The sequence below is a fragment of the Dermacentor silvarum genome, chromosome 4 (assembly GCF_013339745.2).
Source record: "Dermacentor silvarum isolate Dsil-2018 chromosome 4, BIME_Dsil_1.4, whole genome shotgun sequence".
NCBI classification, from domain to species: Eukaryota; Metazoa; Arthropoda; class Arachnida; order Ixodida; family Ixodidae; genus Dermacentor; species Dermacentor silvarum.
The window spans coordinates 139,776,364-139,802,331 of NC_051157.2; the positions used below are offsets into that span (position 1 = coordinate 139,776,364).

General features: G+C 46.9%; 1 protein-coding gene across 1 annotated transcript in view; it reads right to left on the reverse strand.

The window, feature by feature from the left end:
- Positions 1 to 3,454: 3,454 nt before the first annotated feature.
- LOC119450674 (neurotactin-like) overlaps positions 3,455 to 25,968 on the reverse strand; it is a 36,908-nt gene continuing 14,394 nt past the window's right edge. The window contains exons 2-8 of the mRNA XM_049666128.1: positions 23,421 to 23,726; positions 21,735 to 22,752; positions 20,046 to 20,209; positions 16,499 to 16,647; positions 14,117 to 14,188; positions 10,531 to 10,712; positions 3,455 to 6,640 (exon numbers count right to left, since the gene is read on the reverse strand). Of these exons, the coding sequence (XP_049522085.1) occupies positions 6,206 to 6,640; positions 10,531 to 10,712; positions 14,117 to 14,188; positions 16,499 to 16,647; positions 20,046 to 20,209; positions 21,735 to 22,752; positions 23,421 to 23,725 (2,325 nt within the window). The 5' untranslated portion in view covers position 23,726 and the 3' untranslated portion in view covers positions 3,455 to 6,205. The remainder of the gene's footprint in view (positions 6,641 to 10,530; positions 10,713 to 14,116; positions 14,189 to 16,498; positions 16,648 to 20,045; positions 20,210 to 21,734; positions 22,753 to 23,420; positions 23,727 to 25,968) is intronic.

Genomic DNA, 25,968 nt, shown 5'->3' on the forward strand with positions numbered 1-25,968 from the left:
AGTCTACTGGGGAAGTCGGGTTGTGATACCGTCTGCGGCACAAAAAAGGATGTTACAGCTGCTACATGAAACGCACCAGGGCTCATTGGCCATGAAATCGGTCACACGGTCGTTATTCTGGTGGCCGGGTGTTGACAGGGACATAGAGGACGTGTCGGCACAGTGTGAAAACTGCATGCAGAATCTACCCATGCCGGCAGCAGCCCCGCCAGTAAGTTGGCCCAAGACATGACAAGTGGTCTCGGATCCACATTTATTTTGCAGGGCCAATAGCAGGCCAGATGATACTTGCGGCGGTTGATGCGCATAGTAAATGGATTGAAGCGGTTCCCATGAGGCACGCGAACACAGCTTGTACTGTTCGCTGTTTACAAAGCATGTTTTGTCGGTTCGGAGTACCGCACACAATCGTGACTGATAATGGCACTCAATTCAAAAGTCAGGAGTTCGCCACGTTCGTAACAAGGAATAATATTGTGCATCTGCGCACAGCGCCATTCCACCCACAGTCGAACGGAGCTGCCGAAAGAGCGGTTCGAACCATGAAGGATGGGTTGCGCAAGATGACACAAGGGGCGCTGGAAGATAACCTCATGCGACTGTTGTTCAATTACAGGCGAACCCCCCAAAGGAGGAAGTCTCCTGCGGAGTTGCTCCTGGCCTACCAACTACGTTCGCACCTGGACACGTGTTTGCCGCCCAGGGCCACAGGTTCAGCAACAGGTACGGACGACTGGGCTGTCTCGACAGGCAGCAGAGTGTATGTGCGGAATTATGGCACCGGCTCAAAGTGGGCGCCAGGGCACGTGCAGTCTACGTCTGGAGCCAGGATGGTAAAGGTGGAAACTCCAGCCGGAGTAGTGTGGCGCCATGTCGACCAAGTCCGCCACCGTCATGAAGGTACAACTGCAGGGAATGGTTATTACACCATTGCAAGCGAACAGTTGGACGGGCGACTTGACACAACTGGCACTGCCTCTTCGACTCGCGTGACAAGCACGGTCCAGGCAGCACCAAAGCATCGCGCGGTAGACGTGGAAACGACCGCGGCTGAACAGCCACCGACGGGCCACATTGACGAACCAACTCGAACGACGCAGCAAGTTCCTGACGTCGACGCGACCGAGGAAACGACTGACCCTGCAGAGCTTCCACTACGGCGATCGACAAGAACTCGAAAGCCGATACAGCGGTTCTAAATTAAGTGGGAAGGAATGTTATATTGTCTGTGTTGACGTTGCTGTGGACCAGCCAAGCCAGCTGTGCGCGCGCACGCTTTTTGCACCCTCTCGTTCCTGTATCCCTTTCCACCCCCCGGCTCCTGTGCCGAGTTATCGTCTGCGTTCCCTTTCCTAAACCCTTTCACCACTGAAATATATATATTGCAGCGGTGCCTTCAATAAATGTTGTTCCACCACCAGCTAGCGTCTCATTGTGCTGTTGCCTGTCGCAGCCGGTTACTACAGTTCAATGTGTTCAATGAAAGTTTGAGTTTGCAAGTTGACAAAACACAAGTCCAAATCAAGTTTCTTAAATCTTTACTCAACATTCGTGAAATTGTAGAGCCAGCCTAAATTCAAGAACTTTACGGAAAATTCGTTAGAGTTGGCAGGCATGATGACGTGCTCTGTCACATTTACTATTGTACCTTGTGTTTCTGCCTCCTCAGCAAGATTGGCTCATACTATTGCATCGGACAGCATGGTTGTAGAAAGTTCATTCATTGACACTGCTTCTGCTGGTTGTTCTAAATGTCCATGGATGCATGAAAAGTAGGTGCCCAGTGCAGGCTGTGCCACTCAATTCGAATGCTGACAGTGCCGTTGTCATGACTATCTGGTTGCGTTTTACAGCATAGCTGTTAGCAAATATTTCCAACAATTTTGGCGAGGTGGGGGCTGACGGCATGCGGTGACATGGTCGGTATCAAATGTTAATTGAAGGGCTGACAACGCAGCCTGCATCGGATCCCCAAAGTAGTCTTGTGACCAAGGCATTGATGAGAAGGTGCAAGCAGATGGCATCGGTTAAAGCGCTGTTATAGTACTCTGGGGTTCCTGGCGCTGGCGACATCACCCACACAGCCAGCAAATGGGCTTACATCGCAGTCCTGAAGTGTCTTGTATGCACAGGGTGGCAGAATGCACATGCCAGCATCAGCAGAGCCGATTCAGATTACAGGAGTGTGCATTGGTTATAAGTGGGGCTATGGAAGTGCTGAGCTTGGGTGTAGCGAAGCGGTTGAAACAACTTGGGAATGTGCTGGGTATAGCTAAGCGCTTGCAAAGTCTTTTGTCGTTTTCGAGCAATGGCAGGAGACCCACAAGACTTGAGAAGTGTGTGACAACTACTTTACACAGTTTCACTGTCTTTGACTTACGAGTTGCTCGAATGGGCATACATCTGTGAAAGGCTCTTAATCTAGTGGGATAATATTCATGAAATAGTTTAAATCAAGCATTTTCTTGCCAGCAATCGATCACGACTATAGGACAGCATCAGGGGGTATAGATATTATTCCCTTGGTGTTTGATGGCAAGCATATTTGACAAGATTGCTACTGAACAGTCCTGCTAAAGTTCAGGATGGGCTACATCGAGCCAAAATGACGAGTGTCCTGAAATAACCTGCCGAGGAAGATTGGCGCCTACACTTTGCATTTCACATGCTGCCTTTACAATTTCCTATTGAGATAGCAATTATATGAATGCTTTAGGCACATTCACGGCCTCAACACCGCTGCTGTTGATGCTTTGCCTTTGGGCAAAACTGCCAAATTTTTTTCTGGTTTGTTTACAGGCTTGGTCAGTCTTTCATTCATCAAAACGAGCATAGTAACCGCACACTAAATGCATAATTTTATTTTATTTTTACATTCTGTGGCATAATATGTGTGTAGTCTTCCAGCTCCATCTGCTTCAGAACAGTTTTTGATGTTGTCACATCATCTACATTGTGTATACTAGTCCCGCATACAGAATGATTCAGTTCAACAAAGGATACAACTTTAGCGCCTGTACACATTCTCAGAGTGACGTGCTTACGGTGAAGTCGCTGTGTCACCACGCACTGAGGGAATGAAACTGGCAGTGATGTCCGTTTTATGATGAAATACTACTAGCACATAAATCAAAGGTTGGAAGACGAGACACTTTTCTTTAGTTGTCGTTTTCTTTTGTGTGCTGTTATTATAAAACAGCATCAATCCACTTCTCACCGGGTTGGCCAAGTAGCTTTGGTGTTCCTACTGCTAAACACACGGTTGTGGATTTGATTCCATACTTTGACGGGGACTGAATGCAGCAGTACATGCATACAGAGCTTTGGGTGCTTGTTAACGAACCCTGGCAATCGGTCATAATGGAGCCTTCCAGTATGTCGCCTCTTGTAGTCCCTGCATCGCTTTGGGACGCTAAAAGCCGCCAATCAATCATTTCCTAATTCACCACTAACATTCTGTGGTACAAAGTCTTTATTTTTAGTCTTTATTTCGCTTATACAAAAAGATGAGATGCTGAGCAGACGCACACATAACACACTGAAAAAAAAGGGGGGGGGGGGGGGGGAATAGGCGAAGCAACAGAACATGATACAAGACAAGTGTTGATGTGAGGGAAAAAAAAAAGAAAGCTTTATACATTTCCTACTCTTTCTGATGAGCAATGAATGAGGGCAGTGGTGAGCGCTCGCTACAGCTGCACGACTTGTCCACCATACAGTGACAACTTGCGAGATCCGTTTAAAAACCTTGCCACTCGACTTGTGTGGCAAGTTGGCACATGCAGAACAATGTAGTGGTGATGTACGAAACAAACCGACAAAAAAGAAATACAAACTGCACAAAACATGTGGCTACAAGTTTGAAGGATCAAACGACATGCACAGTGGCTATTTGCTTCTATGCGCGAACCTTTGGCAGTGTGGCTGGCTTGTGATGCCGTGCGCTTGCGCTCACAGACGCACGGCATCTATGACTTACACTTCTCAGACATCCATCCGGTGCAACGCTGCTGGATGCTTGCTACATCTCTGCAATGCTTGCAGTCCTCAGTGGAAATAAAAGACATTCACTAACAGAACGATACACAAAAGAGTAAATGTACAGTACTTAGTTCACAAGTAAGACTCAGTACTGACATTGCACCAAGAAAGAAAAAAAAAAAAGAAATTAACATCTCAAAAGGAGCAATGCAGAATCATCATGTACAGACCTCACAACTTAGTATTGCTGATAATGTGCAGGCGAGGATACAGCTGTGGGAGGTGGCTGGTTCAAAACCCACCACCAACACCCACCAGCTTACTTTAAAGGGGCCCTGAAGCACTTTATATCGAAATCAAGAAGTGCATTTGAAGTTAGACTATTTAAGAAATACTTTCCCACAAAAAGCTATATTGCCGCAGCCGAAATACTTTGCTGAAATACTCTGCCGTAGTTGCATGCAAGTGTGCACGATAGTGCACGACGGTGCTTGAGTGCATGCTCGCGCTCATATGCTCCAGTCTGACTGTGCTACGTGGTGCAGACCGGCTTTGTCCTTCACCAGCTTGACCGACGAATAGTAGCCACATCCAACTTTCGCACTTGCGAAAGTTGGATGTGCGTGTGGTCTGACCTTAAGTTTCGCTTGGTTCGAGGCTAGTTTCGTGTTCAAAACTAGTCGAAATTAGCGAGACCCAACAGCTATGACACTGATAAGCAGGGTGACCAAAATTTAATTTGGCGTGAGCAGACGATAGTCAGTTTATTCCAGAAGTACGTAGTTATTACCTAAATTCGAAAGCAGATTTTCACTTACTTCAGGCTGTCTATTAAACTGCGTCAATAAATATACACAGTAGCAGTAGGAAGAAGTGCATGGACCCAAACACCCTTCTTGATTGATGTCAGCTATTCGCCAATAGCAGCTACGTACGGGAATATGCTATATTACGAAATAAAGCGTCCAGAAAAGAGTGAAGAGCAGGCTTCTGTTGAAAAGATAGCGTTTGAGAAAAAGGCGACATTGGGCTCTGCTTGCGAGCTCCACACACCGCGCACGACTGCAAAATTTGGCCGAGATTGCTCACAGCAGCATATACTATCCGCGGAATGCATTTTTTCACCAAGCCCGAGGGGTGGTTCAGGGCCCCTTTAGGACGAGTACAGGAGTACCCCAATGCCGTGCTCTGTTCTCGCAAAGGCATCAACGCCGGACGGGAGTCCTGCCACGCCCCGTTTCAAAATGCGCCCCATCCCGCAAGGGTGGTTCTCCGTCTGCTCGTCCATGTGTGTTTGTCCCATCTGTGTCCACCACTCAAATGCGCACATGCCTTACTGTAGCATTATGCCCATCCATGTTGCTTGCAGGCTACCTCAAAGCTCAGAAACCTTTTGCGTCTTATGGTAGAAAGACTGGAGCTTCCACCAGAAACCTGCCAGTAAAATAGGTACAAACCCAATACTGGTCAAGTGCTTGGCCATTGCGGGACCACTGCGCTTTGAAACGAGATGAGGCGTCTTTCCCTCTCAGGTGCTATAGGAATGCCATATGAGAAACTGCCACTATGGAAGTGGCCCCCAGACCCACTCTTTCAGAGTTGTTTGTGCCCGCGGGGTTTCGATGGAAGTTTGCATGGTGCAGGCTCAATTGCACCCCTGAAGAAGCCGTGTTTCCGGCCGGGGAACGCCCGCGTCTTTTAACTGGTGGGTGACCAGCAGCAGCAAGTTTCGAGCCCTTTCCCGCAGTAGAGGCAAACACAACCAAGAGGCCATGGCTGCACACACGTGCATGTGCAGGCAGCCTGGGGCTAAGAATTTCCCACGTGGCATCCCTGCAGCACCTGAGAAATGCTGTAGGCCTTTTCGTAATATGCTTGTGCTGACTGATGTGCACTAGCTGATAATGGGCACTGATTTTATGCATTCAGCAGTATCCTACATTGTCATGACAGTAATAACATCTTCTACAGACAGCATAACAAGCTGCCTGAGCACTTACTTAATGGCTTAAGGAGTTGGCCAGAAGAAATCATTACATTACATTTACCTCAACTCACAGGAACTGGTTTGCACTCATATTAAATTTTTTTTTTCCACTCTCCTTTGCCGACTCGGTCCACCAACATTATTTACAATGCCAGTGAAGAGCTCAGCTACCTATGGTTTGTCATCTCTCGTAACGAACAATGTGGAAAAAAAATTGCGCCTACACAAGTGGCGAGATCAGTTCTTCTTGGCATACTCGGGGAACACGTCAAATTCCCCCCAAGTGGCACACGGCTCGTGCTGGGATGCCCGGCTGCGCACGTTAGCGCTGATGTAGTTGACGAACGGGCTCTCCTTCAGGGGCTGCGAGCCGAGGGAGGGCGTGCCTGCATGCACGAAGCTGTGGAAGAGCTTCTGCAGGTTGTGCTCAAACTGTAGGTCGTTGCGGTGCATCTCCGACGAGCCCGCAGCAGACGACATCTTGCCAAAGATGGCTGCCACGTCCAGCCCATGCTGTGCGAGCCTGGTCGGCTCGGCATTTGTGGAGAAGGAGAGCGACACGTTTGGCGAGTAGTCAACAATGTAGAAGTGTGCAGATCTCGCTCCTTCGGTGGCATTGATAAAGTCGCCAGTCAGTAGCTCCAGTGGGCAGGTCACACGAACATCTGAGATCTGCGGATCATAGACAAAGGACAGTTGTCCACTCCACAAGCTGCGTACAAATGGCATGTTCACTTGCTATGCACCAAGGTGCATTGTATTTAGTAGGTGTTATTTAATCAGGCGTGGGAATGCCTATAGTCATATTGCACCAATTTTTGGTGCATATAAAGTTTCATTCTGGAGCAGATTGGAGCAGGAAATCTGATTTTGGAGCAGTCCAGAGCACATATATATCCTATAATTGGAGCAGCCTGAAATATGCAAATTTTAATTTAGAGCATGGGTTCTTAAAGTGGGTTCCGCAGGCCCCCCTGCTCGGGGTTCCGCGAACCACTGATAAATTTTCCGTGGTGCCACGCTCGCCAATTAAGTGGCTCAAACGGCAAACAAGAGGTGTGCTCAATCCACAGAACTCCCATTACCCATGCCCGAGTGTCAAAAGCACATCACAGCGTGTAACGGCAGTGCGTGAACTGCGCAATAAATCCGCAAGCAGTTTGTAGCCACCCAACCTTCGAAAACGGGCAGCCCGCCTAAGCTTTCGCACTTGCATCTCGGATGCTGTAACTTACCAACATGCGCATTTCTCTCCCGTTTGTAGATAGGGTAGGTGCCGATAACGTGCGCACTGACGTATACGTCGGAGGAATAATAGAAAAAAAAAGCGCGCCCCGCAAAAGAGTTAAACGGCGCTAGCGTCCAAAAACGAAGCGGCGCAGTCCGCATTGCCACGGTCCTCAGCGGCAATCGTACGCGATACGTGACTGACAGCAACGCCGGAATGCTTTGTGCTTATTTGTGCCCTCAAAGCCCTTATTGTTGCGTTAATCGCCGCGCGTAACACCGCGTTGGCGGCTAGCCGCGTGCTTCCATAAGTGCGTAGTCGCCATCTGTGATCACGTCGACAGCCACCACAGTTTCGTCCGCAGCGGTTGCGGCAAACAGTAGTTTCGTTTTGACTCGGTGCGTGCGTTGGCTGCGTGCCTTCATAACTGCGTATTCGCCATCCATGATCGCGTCGATAGCGACTGCGGATTCGTCCATACTTGTTGCAGCAAATGGTAGTTTCGTTTTGACTTGGTGCGTGCGTCGACCGCCTGCCATCTGAACCGCAAGGTCGCCGTCCATGATCCCGTCGATAACAGCGGCGGTTTCGTCAGCAGCGGTTGCGGCAAGCAGTAGTTGCGCTTTGACTCAGTCCAAAAATGTCAAAGATTAAGAGCACCGGCTACATCGCGATGGACGGACGATTTGTTGGCGACCAGCTCTCTAGCGAAAAAATAACCGGATGTGCGCGCGGTAGTGAAAAGCGTGTCTGCAGATAACACGCGCGCCGTAGCCGCGCTGCGAAGGATGTTGCGAGGCCTTCGCCGCTGCGAGCCCCCTCCTTAATCAGTCATGAGATGACAAGAATTTCAGCTTCCTCACTGCTTTTGTGCAAAATAGAAACAAGATTTGTTGATGCATTCAGTAAATAAAAGCGTGTTGAAGTAGTAAGCATTCATTTATTGTTTTCTTGATACTCTGGATAATTCGATATAAGTTTAATTAGGTCATTTTAATTCGGTTAATTCGGGGGCAAGGGGGGGGGGGACTTCCTTGGCGCTTCATGGAGCTTAGCAGGGTGCCCCAGAACGAACATGCTTGAGAACCCCTGATTTAGAGCATTATTATAAATGAGTGAGGTAACCTTGCATTCTGGAGCATTAAAGTTGAAGAGCAGCCAAAAGGCATTTTTTATACATTTTTTGTATTAGGTGCTGGTGAAGTGACTGGAGGCGTTTTTAACAGAAGTTGTGAAGAAAGGTTAGTGAACAGTCACAGTGGTTTACTCAAATACATTTATAGGTAATGTGACAGCACCAATGAGCCCAAACTAAGATTCTGTACGTGACTGACTTTGTTTTGCCACTCACTAGAAACACTTAGACATCTGGAGTTCACATTGAGTGATTGGTTGTAAGCCCCCCAAATAAGCTAAAAGGGGTGACATTTCTCCTCTTTTAGCCTCTTCCTTTCCAAATCCCTTCATCACACGCGCATTCCCTCTTCATTCGCCCTCTTGGTTTAAACTTTCTGATTGCGGCAAACGTGCTACACAGCAATGTGATCGACACAATACCCTATCAGGATTCGCGAACACCGCGATTGTGGGGCTGTGCACCATGGTCAACAGCAACTGTCATGGTGCCCTCACATGTCAAAACAAAAAAGCAACAAAACAAGAGGTGCGGTCAACATCGCGTGGATGCTCAGACGTGTTTCCGCAGAAACGGCACCAGCACAACTATGTGATTCCCTTCCACCAACAGGGAGACGTGTATAATCCCCAGACTGCCTCGCCAGCTTTTATTCTTCTTTCTATATCTTTTCACCTCAGTGTTCTTCAAATACAGTGATAAAGTGCTGTCTGATAGTGATGACGATTGGTATTAGGTTAAATAAATTGGTTTCGCCTTTTTCTTATTGCCAGAATCGGAGGCATGCTACACTTCCCTTGCTAAAATATTGGGTAGGCGCGTTCCATTTTTACTTTGTTTAGCAGCTTTAATATCATTTCTATGTTAGTTTTGTACTTCGAACCCATAAAATCTGGGTGCACATTCGATTCAGGGGCATTTTAGATAAGGAACAAATACTGCTGATAAATAAGCGGTGTGTTTCGCCGTTCTTTCTACTCCTTTAATTCGATCCGCCAGATAATTTGACCCATTTCACTGGTCCCATCAGGGTTGATTTAAAGAAAGTCGATTGTATAGTAAAGCCTCGTAATTCGGACTTCACAGGACCGATGAAAATGTCCGAATTAACTGAATGTGGAATCATACCAAGAAAACAATAAACAAATGCTTACTACATCAATTCCTGTTTCTCTTTTGCACAAAAGCAGCGTTCTCTGTTTCTCTTTTGCACAAAAGCAGCGTTCTCGTCATCTCATGTCTGATTAGCGATCGCAGCGGTGAAGGCCTCGCGACTTTCTTCGCAGCGCAGCCGCGGCACGCGTCTTCATCTGCAACACACTTTTCAGTACCACATGTATATCCAGATTATTTTTTGGCCAGTGAGCTGGTCGCTAATAGATCATCTGTCCATCGCAATGTAGCCTGTGCTCTTCATCCTCGATAGCTTTGTACTGATCAAATTGACACAACTGTTTGCCGCAACCATTGCGGCTGAAACTACAGCCGCTATCAAAGTGATCATGGACTGCGACCTAGCAGTTATGAAGGTACGTGACCGACACGCGCACCGAGTCAAAACGAACCAGTATACTGTTTGCTGCTACTGGTATGGACGAAACTGTGGTGGCTATAGATGTGATCACGGATGGCGACTAGTCAGTTATGAAGGCACGCAGCCAACACAGTGTTAAGCACAGCGATAAACGCAAAAATAAAGGCTTTAAAGGCACAAACTGGCACTAAGCGTTGTGGTGTTGCTGTCATTCACCTATGATTACCGCTGACAACTATGGTGACGCACACTCTGCCGCTTCGTTTTGTTTGAACACTATCATCATTCTTGCTCTTTTGCGGAGCAGAATTTGCAGTGCTCTGCGCTCGCCGAGTTGTCCAAATTACCCGATGTGTGGCCAAATAACTCCGAATTAACGAGTTTGATTGCATTATTTGCATACACTTGCCGGGACCAGAGGATGAGTCCGAATTATCTGATTTTCCAGATTAACGAAGGTCGAATTAACGATGTTTTACTGTGCTACCTTATGTGAAATTAGCGACAAGAATAAGGCAGAACGACAGACAACTTTAAGTCGTCTGCCATTTTATAACACTTAAGCTGGCACACAGCAATTAACTGCCTGCACAATCGTTGCCAGCTTGTTTCTCAGGCACAGGAAGCTGTATCACTCACGCATTCCAACTTCATGCTTCACTCACCATTGTGTGCAGCTGCTCAGCTGGCATCGTGTCGTTGCGCACGTACATCTGCAGCACTTTTTCGGCCAGCTTGGGGTCAATGCCTCCCAGCCGGTCCCTGACGTAAGAGCTCAGCTCTGTGCTGTCCACTTGGTCGGCCAGGGGGAGCCCCCGCCGAGAGGAGAACTCCTGCAGGTTGGAACCTGCGCAAGCAAGAGAAGGGCCAATGCCGCATGTGCTGCATTTTATTGCGATAGCAATTATATGGACACTCCAAAGCAGATTTCTGCCATCGGCGTCGCCGTCGCCGTGAGGTTCCATATGACGTCAATGGAGATGAAATCGTCGCCGCGCGCCGCTGAACGCTGTATGTGCGAGTGAAAGGGCGCGAGGGACGCGCTCTTTCACGGGGAGTGAACCCACGGCGGAGAACAAACGCGCGTTCTGCGCCGTGCTTCCTTAAGGACTGCAGAAGTAGGCGTCTCTTTCCTCCTTTACAATCACCATATATGTAGAGCAAACGCGCCTTCTTCCGACGCGCGAAAGGCCGGAGGGGGGGGGGGGGGGAGGAAAGGGAGGTGACGTTTAGCTGCGGCACCCAGTGCCTATTTATATCAGAGGCTCCGGCAACAGTCAGCAACGCCGCACGCACTTTGTGTGAACGCTGGCAAAACGCCGACAGCGTCGACATTAGTTCTGCGTGTTGCCGGTGCTGCTGCATGTCTAAGTTTATACAGCTGATCAAGCTATTAGCATTACTCCGTATAGCTCGCTACAAATTTGCTATCGCAATTGATGCTTCACCTTTCAGGTGAAACTGCGACCACTTTTTGCAAGCATAGAATGCCACCTTGTCATCTGCTAGCCTACTGTTCCATCTGCCGCAAAGAATACACACAAATCCGAGAATCCCCAGAGTTTGAAATATTACAGTGTAGACCGCTTATAATGTAAGTCGCCGGATTCGCGAATATCTGCACTATAAGCGGTACCGCACTACTATAACGAAAACAACAATTTTCAAGCCCTGCACGTATGCAAAACATGTAGACCAAGCATGTAGACACGCTTTGTACAATCGCGATGTAGCCGGTGCTCTTCAAGCTCGACAGCTTTGCACCGAGTCAAAACGAAACAACTGTTTGCCGCAACCGCTGTGGAAAAAACCATGACCGCTATCGACGTGATTATGAACGGCGACTTTGCGGTGCTGAAGGCACGTGCCCGACGCACGCACCGAGTCTAGACGAATGAACTACTATTCGCTGCAACGGGGGGGGGGGGGGGGGGGGGGCAGTTGAAACCGCGGTCGCTATCTATGCGATCATCGATAGCAACTACGCAGTTTTTTAGGCACGCGGCCGACGCGCGTACCGAGTAAAATCGAAACTACTGTTCGCCACAACCGCTACAGTAAAAACCGCGGCCGCTATCGACGCAATCGTGGATGACAACTACGAAGTTACGAAATCCCGCGGCCAACGCGGTGTTATGCGCGGCGGTAAACGCAAGAATACAGGCTTCAAAGACACAAATAGGCTCGAAGCGTTCCAGTGTTGCTGTCATCTACGTACAATTTCAACTGATGGCTGTGGCGATGCGACTTCGCCGCTTCGTTTGGGTTGGGCGCTAACGCCGTTCTTGCTCTTCTCAGTGCTGCCATTGACGAACTGAGATTTGGAGCAATTTTTGGAGCAGCAAAATCTTAATTTTGGAGCAGTTTGGAGCATCCAGATACAGATTTCGGAGCACTTTGGAGCTAATAGTAATAAATGCCAGATGCTGGACACGTCCTAACTATTTCAAACACTTAAAATTGACAAGCGTTATTCCAGAAAGTGTATGCTTGCTGTAAAACAATGTTGCTCTGCCTCTAAATACATGAGTTTCCCTTTAATTTAAACGAAGACAACAAACCTGTTCATACAGTGTTCTGTATTTAGTTTATTTCAAGTTTAGTGACGCTGCTCAGATGTTGCCTTTTACATCGTATGATTTTTTCATTGACAGCTGACACTTTGTTATGTTTTCAGCAAGGCTCTAGCATCAGTCAGAAACACCTGGCCAGCCTTGATGAGCCCCTCGTAACGCTCAGTCATTGCTTCACACGACAGCACGTACTTTTCAACGGCCTGTTTTTCCTCGTAAAGCTGAAGCTTCTGTTCGGCAACTGGTCGATTCACAACTGGCGTCGACCGATAATTTCGACACCTGCAATTCAAACAAGCTCAATTATTCGGAATACTTTGAGGCACCATCACTGGTCCATAAATTTAAAGTATAAGTACGACCAAAATTTCGGACAACTTAAGGACACCATTCGATATAATTCGGACTCTGCCTGCACGACTGCGTGCTAATTTGACCGCCGAGTTGAGCGGAAATAGCCATATTTCGGTGTTGATACGTCGCTGGCATCGCCGCAGCATGGTGGTCGGCCATGTTGCCGACACCTGCTGGAAACCGAAACTAGTGAAGCCTAGTAAATCCAACACCTACCGCGCTCAAACCGCTGGGCAAGCAAACTCCGGCAAGCCATTCGGGAGTGCATTCAGGTTGGCTCCGTGCGTCCACCATTTATTCATTGACTGGTTAACTAGCGACACAGTCGCGGCGACTTAGTTTAGGCGGCGCCGACTACAGCCTCGATGTCTCCGCTGACGAGGACAGTGACTGTTTCAAAAAAAAAAAAAAAAAAGAAACGCCGTCATTTGGCTATGATAGCACGGTCAACTCCTGCACGGCGATTTTGTAGCCATGCATTCCGCTCGATTCTATATGCCACCCTTATCATCCACCTTCTCTGCCGGCTGATACCATATAACGCAGGCGGAGCGCCACTCTTATACCACTGACGAAGCGCAAGGAGCGGCAGTGGAAAAGGCATCGCTACAGAATTGCGGTCCTGTTGCCAAAGGTTGAAGATTCGGTGCATGCATTATTCGTACTTTCGTCTATTTGTGGCGACAGCATAAGAATGGTAGAGATACGGACTGACCAGATCATAGGCAAGCGTACGTGTGCGCAGGACCGCGTTGACAAACTTCGGCTTTATTTTCGGATGATCCCTTTCCGGGATACTTTCACTTTCGCGACATTTCACGCGACTAGCACTGGACACGTCGACGGATGATAGCGTTCCTGGCGCACTACCAAGTATGCCGACGCTGACGCAATTGACGCGAAATCCCGCGAAAGTGAACGTGTCCCCGAAAGTGGTCAACCAAGAATAATGTATTTTTTAGCTACTGGCGGAATAAAGTCAGTTATTTTCTGGCGAATGTGGATATTTCCGACTCGCAATTATTTGTACATTTAGGCAGTCCCTATCGAGCCCGAATTATCGGTCGCCGTTCGATTTATGAAGCCGCTTTAGTCATGCGCGCTACGCACGTCTGCGGGCCACTGCGTCATGCTGATGATATGCCGACTTTTGCCCCTTGTCTACGCAGAAACCAAGCACTCCCAAACGCATGTGGCTCTCGCCACTCCCACTGTCCACAGCTACCTTCATCTTTTAGGGCATCGTTCACCTGTTGCACTAATACTTGAACACAGCAAGCGGTGCACCACTAGATCCCATGTAGAATTTGCAGAATGCGCTCACCTATTACAACAGGCACCCGGGTGAAGTTCTCAGCTGCCCACAGGTCATAGACAAAATCCTTGATGAAAACACCTGGAAGTACAAGTGAAAAGAAAAAATGTTTGCCAATATGTTTGCCAGCATTAGTTGTGGTGTTCAAGAACTAAGGAAGCAGAAGCATGGTGCCCAAATCTGAATCAATCTCAAATGAAAATGTTCTTTTTGTTTGGCTATTTTTTAACTGTCATTTCGGTGATTCCGTAGGTGTGCTGTGGTGGTTATGACCAAAAATCTGTGTTGACTTGCTATTCGCAAAGCAATGGCTATACATCATGCCCACTTCAAAAGGCAAGCAACTTTGATGGCTGAAGAGTTTGGCAATTCTGAAGTTGCAAGGCGGTTTGACGCGAACAAGTCGACAATCTGTGGTTGGCGAAACCAGCAGGTGAGATAAAATTTGGGAAGTTACTGCAAAAAACACACAAGACGAAGAAAGAAAGAGACAACACGTGTTGTCTCTTTCTTCGTCTCGTGTGTTTTTTGCGGTAATTTCCCGAATCATAAATCACCAAATGGCCTACACCCACAATCTTCTAAGTGACTTTTTAGATGCGAGCCTGACCGCAAAGGCTTTCACGACCCTCACCATGACTGTCATAATGAACTGCAGCAGAAGTTGGTGGAGTTTGTAATTGAGCAGCGCAACTGCCTCATGGGAGGAAGCATCAAGCTCATACAATGGAAAGCAAGAGACGTTGCGCCAAAAATAGGAGTGCCCCGGGAGAGCTTCAAAGCATCACACAGTTGAGCTCAAAGGTTCATGATGAGGAGAAAGGGAGATTTCCTCTCTGGTAAATGACTGCTATACACCAAAAGCTGCAAGCAGACTTTGAAAGCAAGCTGCTGGAGTTTCAGTGCTACACGATAGAGCTGCGCCATTCAACAAACATGCCGTTGGGACATAGCAACACTGGCCAGATGGCAGTCTACAAGGACATGTTTATTGTGAGGACTGTTAAAAAGTTGGTGCCCCTGAAGTATGTATCAGGACTACTGGAAACAAGACCCAACTGACAGTGATGATGCATGGATGGCAGATGGCCACAAGCTGCTATTGTACAGTGCTCAGTGATTAAAACGTGATACTCAGAACGCATGGCTGCTGGCGCTTTTTGGACCAGCAATGGGCGCTGGAGACACAGAGGATGAATCGTGGCACACAATGAAAGCCTTTGCAAAGATGCATTGTGACTGCAGTGGGCCCCACAGCAATAGAGCAGTGCAGACCTGTGGTGAAAAAAATGCCAGTCGATATAATTATCACGTTTGAATCACTGCATCATACATCGTTTTCCAGCACAATATGATCCCAAATAGGCTCCCCAAGAATGCGATAATCCGCTGCTAGGAAAAGGGTTGGGTGGAAGTGTCCCTGGTCATTCACTGGGTCAAGACTGTGTGGTGCCGACGACCAGGTGGCCTTCTTCACCCTGCATCTATGCTGGTGCTAGATTTGTTTTGTGGTCACTTGAAGCCTGACATTCGTGCCTCAACCTTGGGATGTCTGTCTTAAACCATTTTGAGGACAGAGTGCTGAAGCTCTTCACAGACTGGATTAATGAAGGTCTGGCCACGGCTCCTTTGGGAAGAATTATGCAATCATGCGCCCTGCAGATTGCCAAGCGGGTATCTGCCACATGGTACAGTCTCCCACGTGACATGCTCCATGAGTGCTCTATATCTAATGACCTCGATGGAACCGAGGATGACATCACCTGGAAAGCTGACTGTGAGGACGGGACCACAATCTCTGAAAACTTTAAATCCCATGATGATGAAGGCAAGTGAAGCGATCGCACTTTGCAAAAAGTGAAGTGTTGGCTGCGATCACCCATAAATAAACATACTGTTTTCCTGCTGTCAGGTGTCGCATTACAATCACAGTTCTAGTTTTCTTTTTTTCTCGTGATCAGAGTGAAAAGTCACCCTTCGCATTACACTGTGGTCACTGTACAGTAAAGTAACTACACCAATAACGTTGATGACAATGGCTGTCATCAGCACAATGGGATGGATGAATGGACAAAGCAAACTGAATTTTGGGTAGCCATAAAACAAAAAACGACACATCACTTTATGCAGCAGAAAAGAAAGCCAGGAAAGGCCATCACTATGATTTCAAGTACACACACTGTAAGCAATGTGAGGCCCACCCTTTAATACAAACTCCATCGAGGTGAACGCTCTGGTAAACAGAACAATCTGGGGAGTTCTGCTTGGTTCTCAGCAGGTACAATTGACTTTTGTTATAGGAGTGAACTTCTGTTACAGCAACACACATTTGCAAGGTCCCTTTGCATTTCGTCTTAAACGGAGTCCGCAGTAACGTGCAATAATTCTCACCATCAACGACGACCAGGCTCGGTGCTGTCATTTCGTTCTTGCGTGGTAGCTGCGCAGAAACATTGTCGTACCATGACACTGGCACGGCTGCTATCACCTCATCGGCTGTCTTCTGGTGAAGGCAAGCGAGGCTGGTGCAGTTGATGTTCCTGCATTAGAGCAAACATTGAAGAGAGTTACATTACAAGGCAAGGCATTCATATTGGATGCAACATTGTTGTTCTAAGGTTCAACTGTGTTCATTACTAAACTACAGTGCGCACAAAAGACGAAAAACACAGGAAATTTAACAAACAATTGTTTGTTAACTTGCCTGTGTCTGTCTTTAATACGCACTACAGTTTAATAATGAATCGTTACCAACTCACCCAACTTTCAGTTCTCTTACAGTTCAAATAATCAGATAGAATTTATTTTGAAGGGTAAAAATGCTTGTAGCTGCCTTTCACAATGTCATCAGCTTGGAAAACTCCTTAATAGACTTTTGCTCAACTTAGCCTTGTGCTCCAGAGCAATAATATCTACTAGACATTTTGCTACAGCTTCATGCTCACCCACTGCATACCCTGATATGCATTGCCTGATACAGTGGAGTTCCGTTAGTTCGACTTTGACACGACCAACGAAACTGGTGAAATTAAGCAAGAGGCACAAAAAACACCAAAGCACACCGCTGATTCATTTGGCAGTATTTGCTTAACATGCGCCCACTTTATATGGGTTCCAAGTAGAAAACCAACTTCAAAATGACATTAAGCTCCTAAACAAAGTATATATCGAATGCGCACCCAATAAGCAAGAAAAATGTATCATGCCTCCGAATCTGGCAATAAGAAAAAGACAAAACCAGCGAACTTTAACCTTCACAGAATAGAAATTTATTTACTTAATGTCCATTGTCAGTACTCTTAGACTCTACTTTATTGTTGTATATGACGAACCATAACATATTCTCCATATGGTCTATAGTGCGTTTGATATTCTGCATTTATCAAATGACATTGCAAAAATTGCAAACGAGATGGTGGCCCATGACTAGGACTAATGACTTTGCTAGTTTGTCCTACGACGCATGCACTTCTCTCTCCGGAACGCCAAGAATACACAACACGATTTGTTGCCACAAGTTTAACATGTAAAATAACTAATCATTTGAATGCGCTATCGTAATCAGAGTGGTGTGCTGTCGTCATGCTATGCGAGAACTTGTTCTGTCGCAATCTATGGTCGCCATCTTGTAATGGCAATGGCGATGACACTAGCTAGGCTGGTTCTGACAGTCGGCTGTTGTGAATGCTGTTTTCGTTTTGTAACTGACTGCACCACCTAAGCATGGGGGGGGGGAGCGGGCAATAGAATTTGTTGAAGACTACGAAATTATAAAATTTATTGTGAGCTGCTGTTTGGCTTTAAAATTTTCCCTGGGCAGGCCGAAAATAGCTGTTTTCGATGGGAGATTGACAGGCGTTTGACGCATTCATGGTACCCTCACCCTAAACACTGCCAAGACAGACACTGCTGCTATTGAAGTCACCAGTGGAGTTGGGCACATATGTGATCACCAGCCAACTTTGAAATATCTGTCGGAGGTTAATTTAAGAATCGAAACAAAGAAAGTTTGGTTCCCATAAGAATGTACGGCCACCAGCCGGCATCAAATTAACTGAAATGTTGAATTAAGTGGAGTCGAATTAAGCGAAGTCTGCTGTATAAACAAGCAAGAGCGTTTCACCACTTGCCGAGAGCTCCACTGGTGCTTTGTGCCCGTGCATTCACCTCAGACTTCCCACGCAATGCGGAAGCACACTTTAAGTGCGAGACTGCAGCACCAGCAAACACAGAAACAAATGACAGCTGCATATCGTAGTCAGTGAACAGAAATGGGATTGCCATTTAACTTCTTTCGTCTCATTGCTGTGTTATGACTGCCTCATGTGTTGTACCACAGTATGAAAATGGGCAAGGTCATTACTGGACTTATTGACATTCAATAAAGATGTGAGGGGCTTCTAAGGATAGACAGAAATGGTCAAGGTTGATTCCAAGTGCAGCAACAACAGCCACTTTCAGCTGAAAAAAGAAGTTCTTATGGAACAGCACAGTTCACAGTACAGTCACAGTGATGGCTGTGGCACCTTATTAACCTATTACAGTAAAACCTCGTTAATTCAAATTTCATGAGACTGAAGGAAAAAAAAGAAAGACTGAAATAACTGAATGTCAAAAAATTATTGAGGCAAACAAGAAAACAATAATAAATACTTTCTACGCCAATCCGCCTTTATTTATTGAATAAATTCACAACCCTTGCTTTCATTTTGCACAAAATCAAAGCAGAAGCAGCAATTCTCTTCATCGCGTGACAGATTGGCGCTCTCAGCGGTGAGGGTCCCGCGACTTCCTTTGCAGTGCGACCCGTTTGGCCGTGGTGCAAGACTGACATCTTCATCCGAGTAGACATGCGTTTTACTACCGCACGGACATAGCTTTTTTTTTTTTTTCACAAGTGAGCTGGTCAGCAACAGATTGTTCATCTGTCACGATGTAGCTGCGGGTTTGATGCCATCATGCAGGCAATGGTAGAATCGGTCTTCATCCTCGACAGCTTCCGCCATGTTTTTGACACTGTGTCAAGCCAGAATAGAACTACTGCTCGCCGCAACCGTTATGGAGAAAACCGCGGTAGTTATCAACGCGATCATGCATGGTGAAGACGGTTCTGAAGACATGTGGCCAATGTGCATACCGAGTCAAAACGAAACTTCTCACCACAACCACTGTGGCTGCAACTGCAGTCATTATCGACACAATCGTGAGTGGTCACCATGCAGTTCTGAAGGCATGAGGCTAATGCGGGAGAACAAAACTACTGTTTGACGCGACTGCTGTGCCTGACACTGATCATTATCGACGGGATAAGGGATGGCGACTACACAGTTCTGAAGGAACGTGCCGCCAACGCAGTGTTATGTGCAGTGGGAAACGCATAAATGCATTATTAGACACGAAACGTTCAGCGTTTCTGTCATTCCAATATGGCTTCCGATGACTACTATGGCAATGAGGACAACGCCACTTTGTTTCAGTTGGCAGCTAGCATTGGCTTTGCTCATCTGCGTAACACATTTGCAGCTCTCTGCGCTCCTAGGGTTGTCCGAATGAACCGATGTGTGGTCAAATAGTTCTAGTTAACGAGAATTCGATGCCATTAAATAATGCATACACCTGCCTGGACCAAAGGACAAGTCCGAATTACCCGATTTTCCAAATTAATGTGGGTCTAATTAACGAGGTTTTACTGTACCCTATTGATGTTTTTTGTATTTTGTAGCAGACCCACAACAGCCTTATGGCAATCTTGAAGCATGTGAGCAAGCTTATGGCAACGTGAAGCATGTGACACCACTGCGCTGGTTGGCCGAGGTGGCCAATTTTGATGTACGACAACCACCATACATTAATGTGAGCCTGGGACAATTCACACCAACTGTCGCTGATAAAAGAAATGTACACTGTAGACATTGCATGCAAAGCAGATTCCACCTACGCCAGAAACTCAAGGTTGTTGCGTGCAGCCTCCTCGACTGTCTGGTTGGGAAAGTTCACAGATGCGCCTGTGGCCCAGACTCTGCTGAGGAGGCCCTTGGTTTCCATTGACGTTGCCAGGAGCAGGGCAGACGTGGCTCCCGCACCATGGCCAAACACGACCACCTGTGCAAAAATGTGATGGTGGTCATGGACGTCCAAGCCCAAGTCACAACCGACACATACTTGCACCACTTTAACCACCACCACTAGAATTGTCTCCCGTCATCAGTTATCACTTTTATGCAAAAACATGTTGCAATATTTTGTTCAGAATACGAAAGAAAGTAACGAACGGTGACCTACAAGCTGTTGTGTTGAGTGCCCCACTGCCACTTTCAGTGCCTGACACTGCAAGTGTCAGGCTTAATGTTCCTGCTGACTTCCATTTCTTTCATGAACTAAGAAGCCCCCAGCAATGCTACAGAGGGAACACAGATGTTTTGCTTTATAAGAAATGTGAAGGTGTGACAAGTGCCGATTGTGGTGGCTCGGAGATATGGCGTTCTGCTGCTGAACGCAAGGTTGCGGGAATTCCCTGCTTTGGTGGCCTAGAGGTAAATGCAAAGACACCCCTGTAGTTTTATTTACCTAGGTACAATGCTGAGCGACTGAAATGCAATAATCGGCCTGCATGGTGGTCGCCGCTTTTTGCATCACCGGCAGGCGCTGGGTGATCGCTGAGAAGCCAAATGCATTCACAATGTGTCACGAAGGCCTTTGCTCTCATCATATACCATAATGCATTTGCTCGATGTCCCCAGCTCTCACCGGTGGTGCAAAAATTGCTGGCTGCCGCATTTCTGGCTGGCTGCCGCATTTCACTCACTGAGCACATGCATCACTTGCCTAAAGGCACGTAAGCAACAGCAGTGACATTTCTAGAGTTAAATATGAGATGCCAAGCAATGGTGGCTGCAAGAAGCTGACCAAATACTGTAGGAATGACAAGCCCACATTTTGGTCATGCTAGATGACTGTGTGGGATCGCTAAATCATGCAGTACACCTAATTTCGCAGCTCACTGCACTGCTTGCTTTGCTTCCCTCTTTTCGGTGTAGTTTGCTCCAATGGAATCCGAAATGACGCAAGACTTGTCAAAGAAGTTGTAGCTCCTAGACAAGGCCTCTGCCCATTGCCACTTCTACTTTGTACTGCATTTGTGGTGCAGACATAAGATCATGCCAAGATAATCCATCCATCCCATTGTAAGGAACAAAGCCTACATTTGCAGAAGTACGTTATGCGGTGAACACACCACAGGCACATCAGAACACCACATGCTTGCTTAGGCCATACAATGAGTGAGATGCAATTTGCTAGGGAATAAAACTGCGTTAAGCAGCACAAGGAAGCAGATGTAAAGCCATGCACACATATACAGGTTGTGTGCGTGTTTTTGCATGCTATGCTGATCAATGTGATGCGCAGAGATCAAATTAATCAGAATCATCTGGAATATGAGACATGCCCAAAGAACGGAGTCAGTGAAGAGGCAGGCAGACACCAGTGCTGCTTCTTTACTGCCTCCATTTTTTTTGGCACGTTGATTCTTGGAATGAATGTGTACCATACAGGCCAGGTGTTCATTTCTACAACAACCCAACTTCCAACTTTAACAAAAGGCAATGTGACCAGAAGGATGTTGTACCCTGTTGGGATCTCCACTGAACTGACGGATGTTGCGCTGCACCCACTTGAGCACAGCCACTTGGTCCAAGAAGCCGTAGTTCCCAGACGTCGGCGGCCTCACCCCCTTGGAGAGAAGGTCCAACGCCAAGAAGCCAAACGCGCTGCGCCGGTATTCAAACGTCACCACCACGGCATCGTGCGTGCGCGCAAGCCCCGGACTCGGCTCTAGGAAGATGTCCTCTTCTCCCATACCCATGAATGACCCGCCAGGTAGCACGACCAGAACAGGTCGGAGGCCCCGCTTTGACATGGACGGCGTGTAGACGTTCAGGTAGAGGCAATCCTCACTCGTGTTAAAACGCACTCCGGGCGCCTTCTTCTGGGGACACCGGGGCGCAAACTTGTGCACCTGCTTTGTTCCGGACCAGCACTCGCTGATGCTCTGGAAGGCTCTTGGAGGTTTCCAGCGGTGCTCGCCGACAGGTGGAAGAGCGTATGGAATGCCGCGAAAGACGAACGCACTCTCTTCTATGTGGCCTTCGACTAGACCGCAGTCTGTGGCAGCTACGGGAATGTTCCAGTCGTCGTCGTCGTAGCCAAAGCCTCCACCAGAAAGGGCCGTTCCCACCAGGATTACTGTGACGAGGAACAAAAGGCCAATGGCTGCCCCCACAAGGAGGTAGCGCTTGCGTCGATATAGGGCAAAACGTTCGCGTAACGGCAGTTTTTCGGGCACACTCTCGTCAGCCTGTTTCTCATCCGGCTTGGCACCTGTTTCAGCGTCACCAATGGGGATGGTGACGTCTGTGGCACTGGACGACGATTTCACATTCTGGCCATCGCCGTCGTTCTTGCCTAGCTCGCCGGTGCCGTCGCCATTCGGCGGGGAGTCCTTGCTGTCCTTGTGATTCTCATCACCTGCGTGGTTTTCGTTCTTCTTGCCCTGACTGTCATCCTTGGTCTCTTTCTCGCTCATCTCTGTTTCCTCTGTGCGCTGCTTGCCAAAGTTGGGTGTGAAGCTTCCCTTTTTGAACCACCTAGAAAGAAAGAAAAAAAGAAAAGGAAATGCAACGTCACGACTTATGTGACTGAAAATATTTAGAATCCACTGCCTTACTTTGAAGACAAGCGAATGTTTCATGAACAGTACTAGTGCCAAAATTTGTGCAGGACATAAAAACAGTCCATAAACACACACTGTCACGTTCAGTACGAGTTGCAGCATGCAAACCACAACCAAAGTGCTCTCTGGATCAAGTTGCTGGCATTAATGTGCAACGCTTAAAAAACAGTGGTGAGGGTTTCACCATTTTTGTAATGCATACCAACCACATAAACTGTGTGCTTTCTGTCATGTACTATCTTTGGACATGGTGTATAATATCATGAAACAATAATACACCGGCCCGCCGAGGAGCAGCAACATGTCATGACAAAGCATATCACGCTAAGCAGAAAATGTTGTGGGGCCATGCTCAAAGCCGCGCTTGCAGTCTCAAGGTACTGAATTGAAAGTATCCTAGCAGTTATTGCTGACAGCTTCCTGCTGGCCTCACTCCTCTACTAAGCTAAAGCTTTCTTTTACCAGTTATTGTTGTTACAGCAGCCAAATTAATGAAATAGGCACTTAACAAATTTCATGATTTCAACAAACAAAATTCTTATCCGACAGCTCACATAATATTTGCAAAGTCCAAGCACTTACCTGTCCCAGAAGCGGGTTGTGGGCGTTTTTGGTAGTTCTGGCAGAGATTCGACTTTCACCACCACAGCCTCCTCTTCTACGGCTTCGAGTTCTTCCTGTGGCTGCTCCTTCTGCGGGGCAGAGTCGGCATCGGCAGCCTTTGTCTCGATGATGGGCACGCCATCGATGGGCTTGAGCTCATCGTTCGAGCTGAGCCCGACCACGAGCTCATCCAGGCTTTTGCCCTTCTGGCTCGTGACAGCGGCCTCGGCCGGAGACTCGGCGGCTGACTCGGGATTTACTGCTCCCTCCGCTTCAATCGTCATCCTGTATGCACAGAGCACAAGTGTTATAACACACGTGTGCGCTCGTCAGCATTTGTCACATGTGTCAGCACTGAACATAAATATAAGAAACATAAGCATGACTAGCATTTTCTTAAAAAGTATAAGCTCCGTACACTATTCCCAGAACAGATGAGTTCCCCAAAACTTTTCTGAATTTGTGAATGTGGGATTGTCTGTGCCTAAGCTACTGTTGTGGCATTCCTTATTATGATTATGATGCACTGGATAGAAAACAGGATTGATGGAATAGGTGGGCAAATTGTTGCAATCGTGGCAGACTGAAAGAAGTCGGAACAAGAACGACTATGCACTAAATCGCAGCATGTGTGAGCAACTACAAGTGTGTATGTGTGATATAATGAGCCATAATTTCTCTAACCAACAATTTTTCTTTTGTAAGTCGGAAGCGACCCTGAGCTTCATTTTATTAGAAAATCACACCACTCGCTTGTACTTCAGTGTATGCTTTATTTGCTCTGAATATGGATATGCACTGCCCCCGACTTAAGACAAATAAATTTATGGGGTTTAATGCCCCAGAGAGGGATGCCGTATTTGCAGGCTCTAGATTGATTTTGACCACCTGATGTACCTTAATGTGCGCCTAAATCCAAGCCCACAAGCATTGCATTTTGTTCCCCGTCAATATGCGGGCAGGAATCAACCCCGTAACCTTCTGCTCGGCAGCAAAATGCCACAGCCACTGGCCCACCATGACAGGTCCTCACATTTCCCCGCCAGGCCCAAAGAAGTCGATCAATTTGATTGACAGTTTTTCGTCCAATTAAACTCTTCTGTTGGAATTCTTCCACCGGCAACATCACTGCACCGTATGAAATGATGGCTGCACTTTAATTATTGTTCAGATTTGACAATTTTCATCAGAGAGGGGAGTCTAGGAAAACTAAACATTCGTCAAAACTAGCCTCTAGCGTTCCTAGTACTTCCTCAATCAAGTGATGCAAAATTTGCACTTTGGTTGACTTGGCAACATAATTTTTTTCAATGAGAGCAGCAATGAAGACACAGAAGCTTTTGCTGGGTTGTCCAATTTTCCAACCCGACATCTTGGCTGTTTTAACGATGTCTCAAACATAGGTAGATACGCATGAGTACGTGTGTTTAACGGTGTACGACTAATATGCAGTGAAACTTAATTTTTCCCACTGTTTTTCCGCTAAGCTTTTATCCATCAGCGCTTCGACACCGTATGTACAAATTATTATGAGCGATCGTTCCTCTCGTGTGGGAAGAGCATGCAGTCTGACCTCAGACCAAAGCTTGACAAGCTGTCTAATCTATTTTTTTAAACACTGCACAATATTGTGCAACACTGGCAATTACTGTGCACTACTGTACAGGTACTATAGAAAGCATGTAAAGGCTCCTGTACCAGTTGAATGAGCACGACTAGGCCAGCTGGCTTGCACAGAAAAGCTGATCGACCAGCATAATCAAGTATGAAGAGGCTGACAATCATTGCTTCGACAGCCTAAATAATGCAGTAAAAAAAAGAATCAGGCGCCTGCCGCAATGAGTAAAAACAAATGCTCCCTGCACAATAGGCTCTTACATGTTTTCACTTTTGCGAAGCCACTGCTTTGCTGCATAGCATGGGCATCACTATGGCTAGTATTGACGTCAGCAAATCTGTATATTATTTGCGTGATCTAACCTACAGAAGATGGGAACTAGGAGCCAGGCGCATATTTTGTACATTTCAGATTTTTTTTTGCTCTCAGTAAGTATTCTGAAAATAGCTAATTATTCTTTCATTCATGTTTCTTGAGATGCGTCTTGGAAGTTTCACATAAGAATTCACCAAAACTGTGAGAGCAATTATTACCGCTTTACTTCCATTCACAACAGCAATCATCTGTATACACTTGAATGCGTCATGGTACACGTTGCGAGTCGCGACTAATACATCTTGAAATAAAACCTTAAAACATAAATGAACAAAAAATGATCACATTTTCAGCCGTAATGAACTATTTAAGTCTTTTTTTTTTGTATTTCGAAAGTTCGCCCAACGGCATGAACCATTAAATATAACAATGTAGGCCGGTTTCGGCGATGAACAGCAATAGTGCTCGATGGTTGCTTCCATAGAGCCATGATTCATAGTCTGGTGGTCGCGTAGGATGAAGGCCCACTGTTTACAGGCAGCGCCGTTGGACCTGGTTTAGACCAGGGCATGTCCACAACAGGTGTTTGATTGT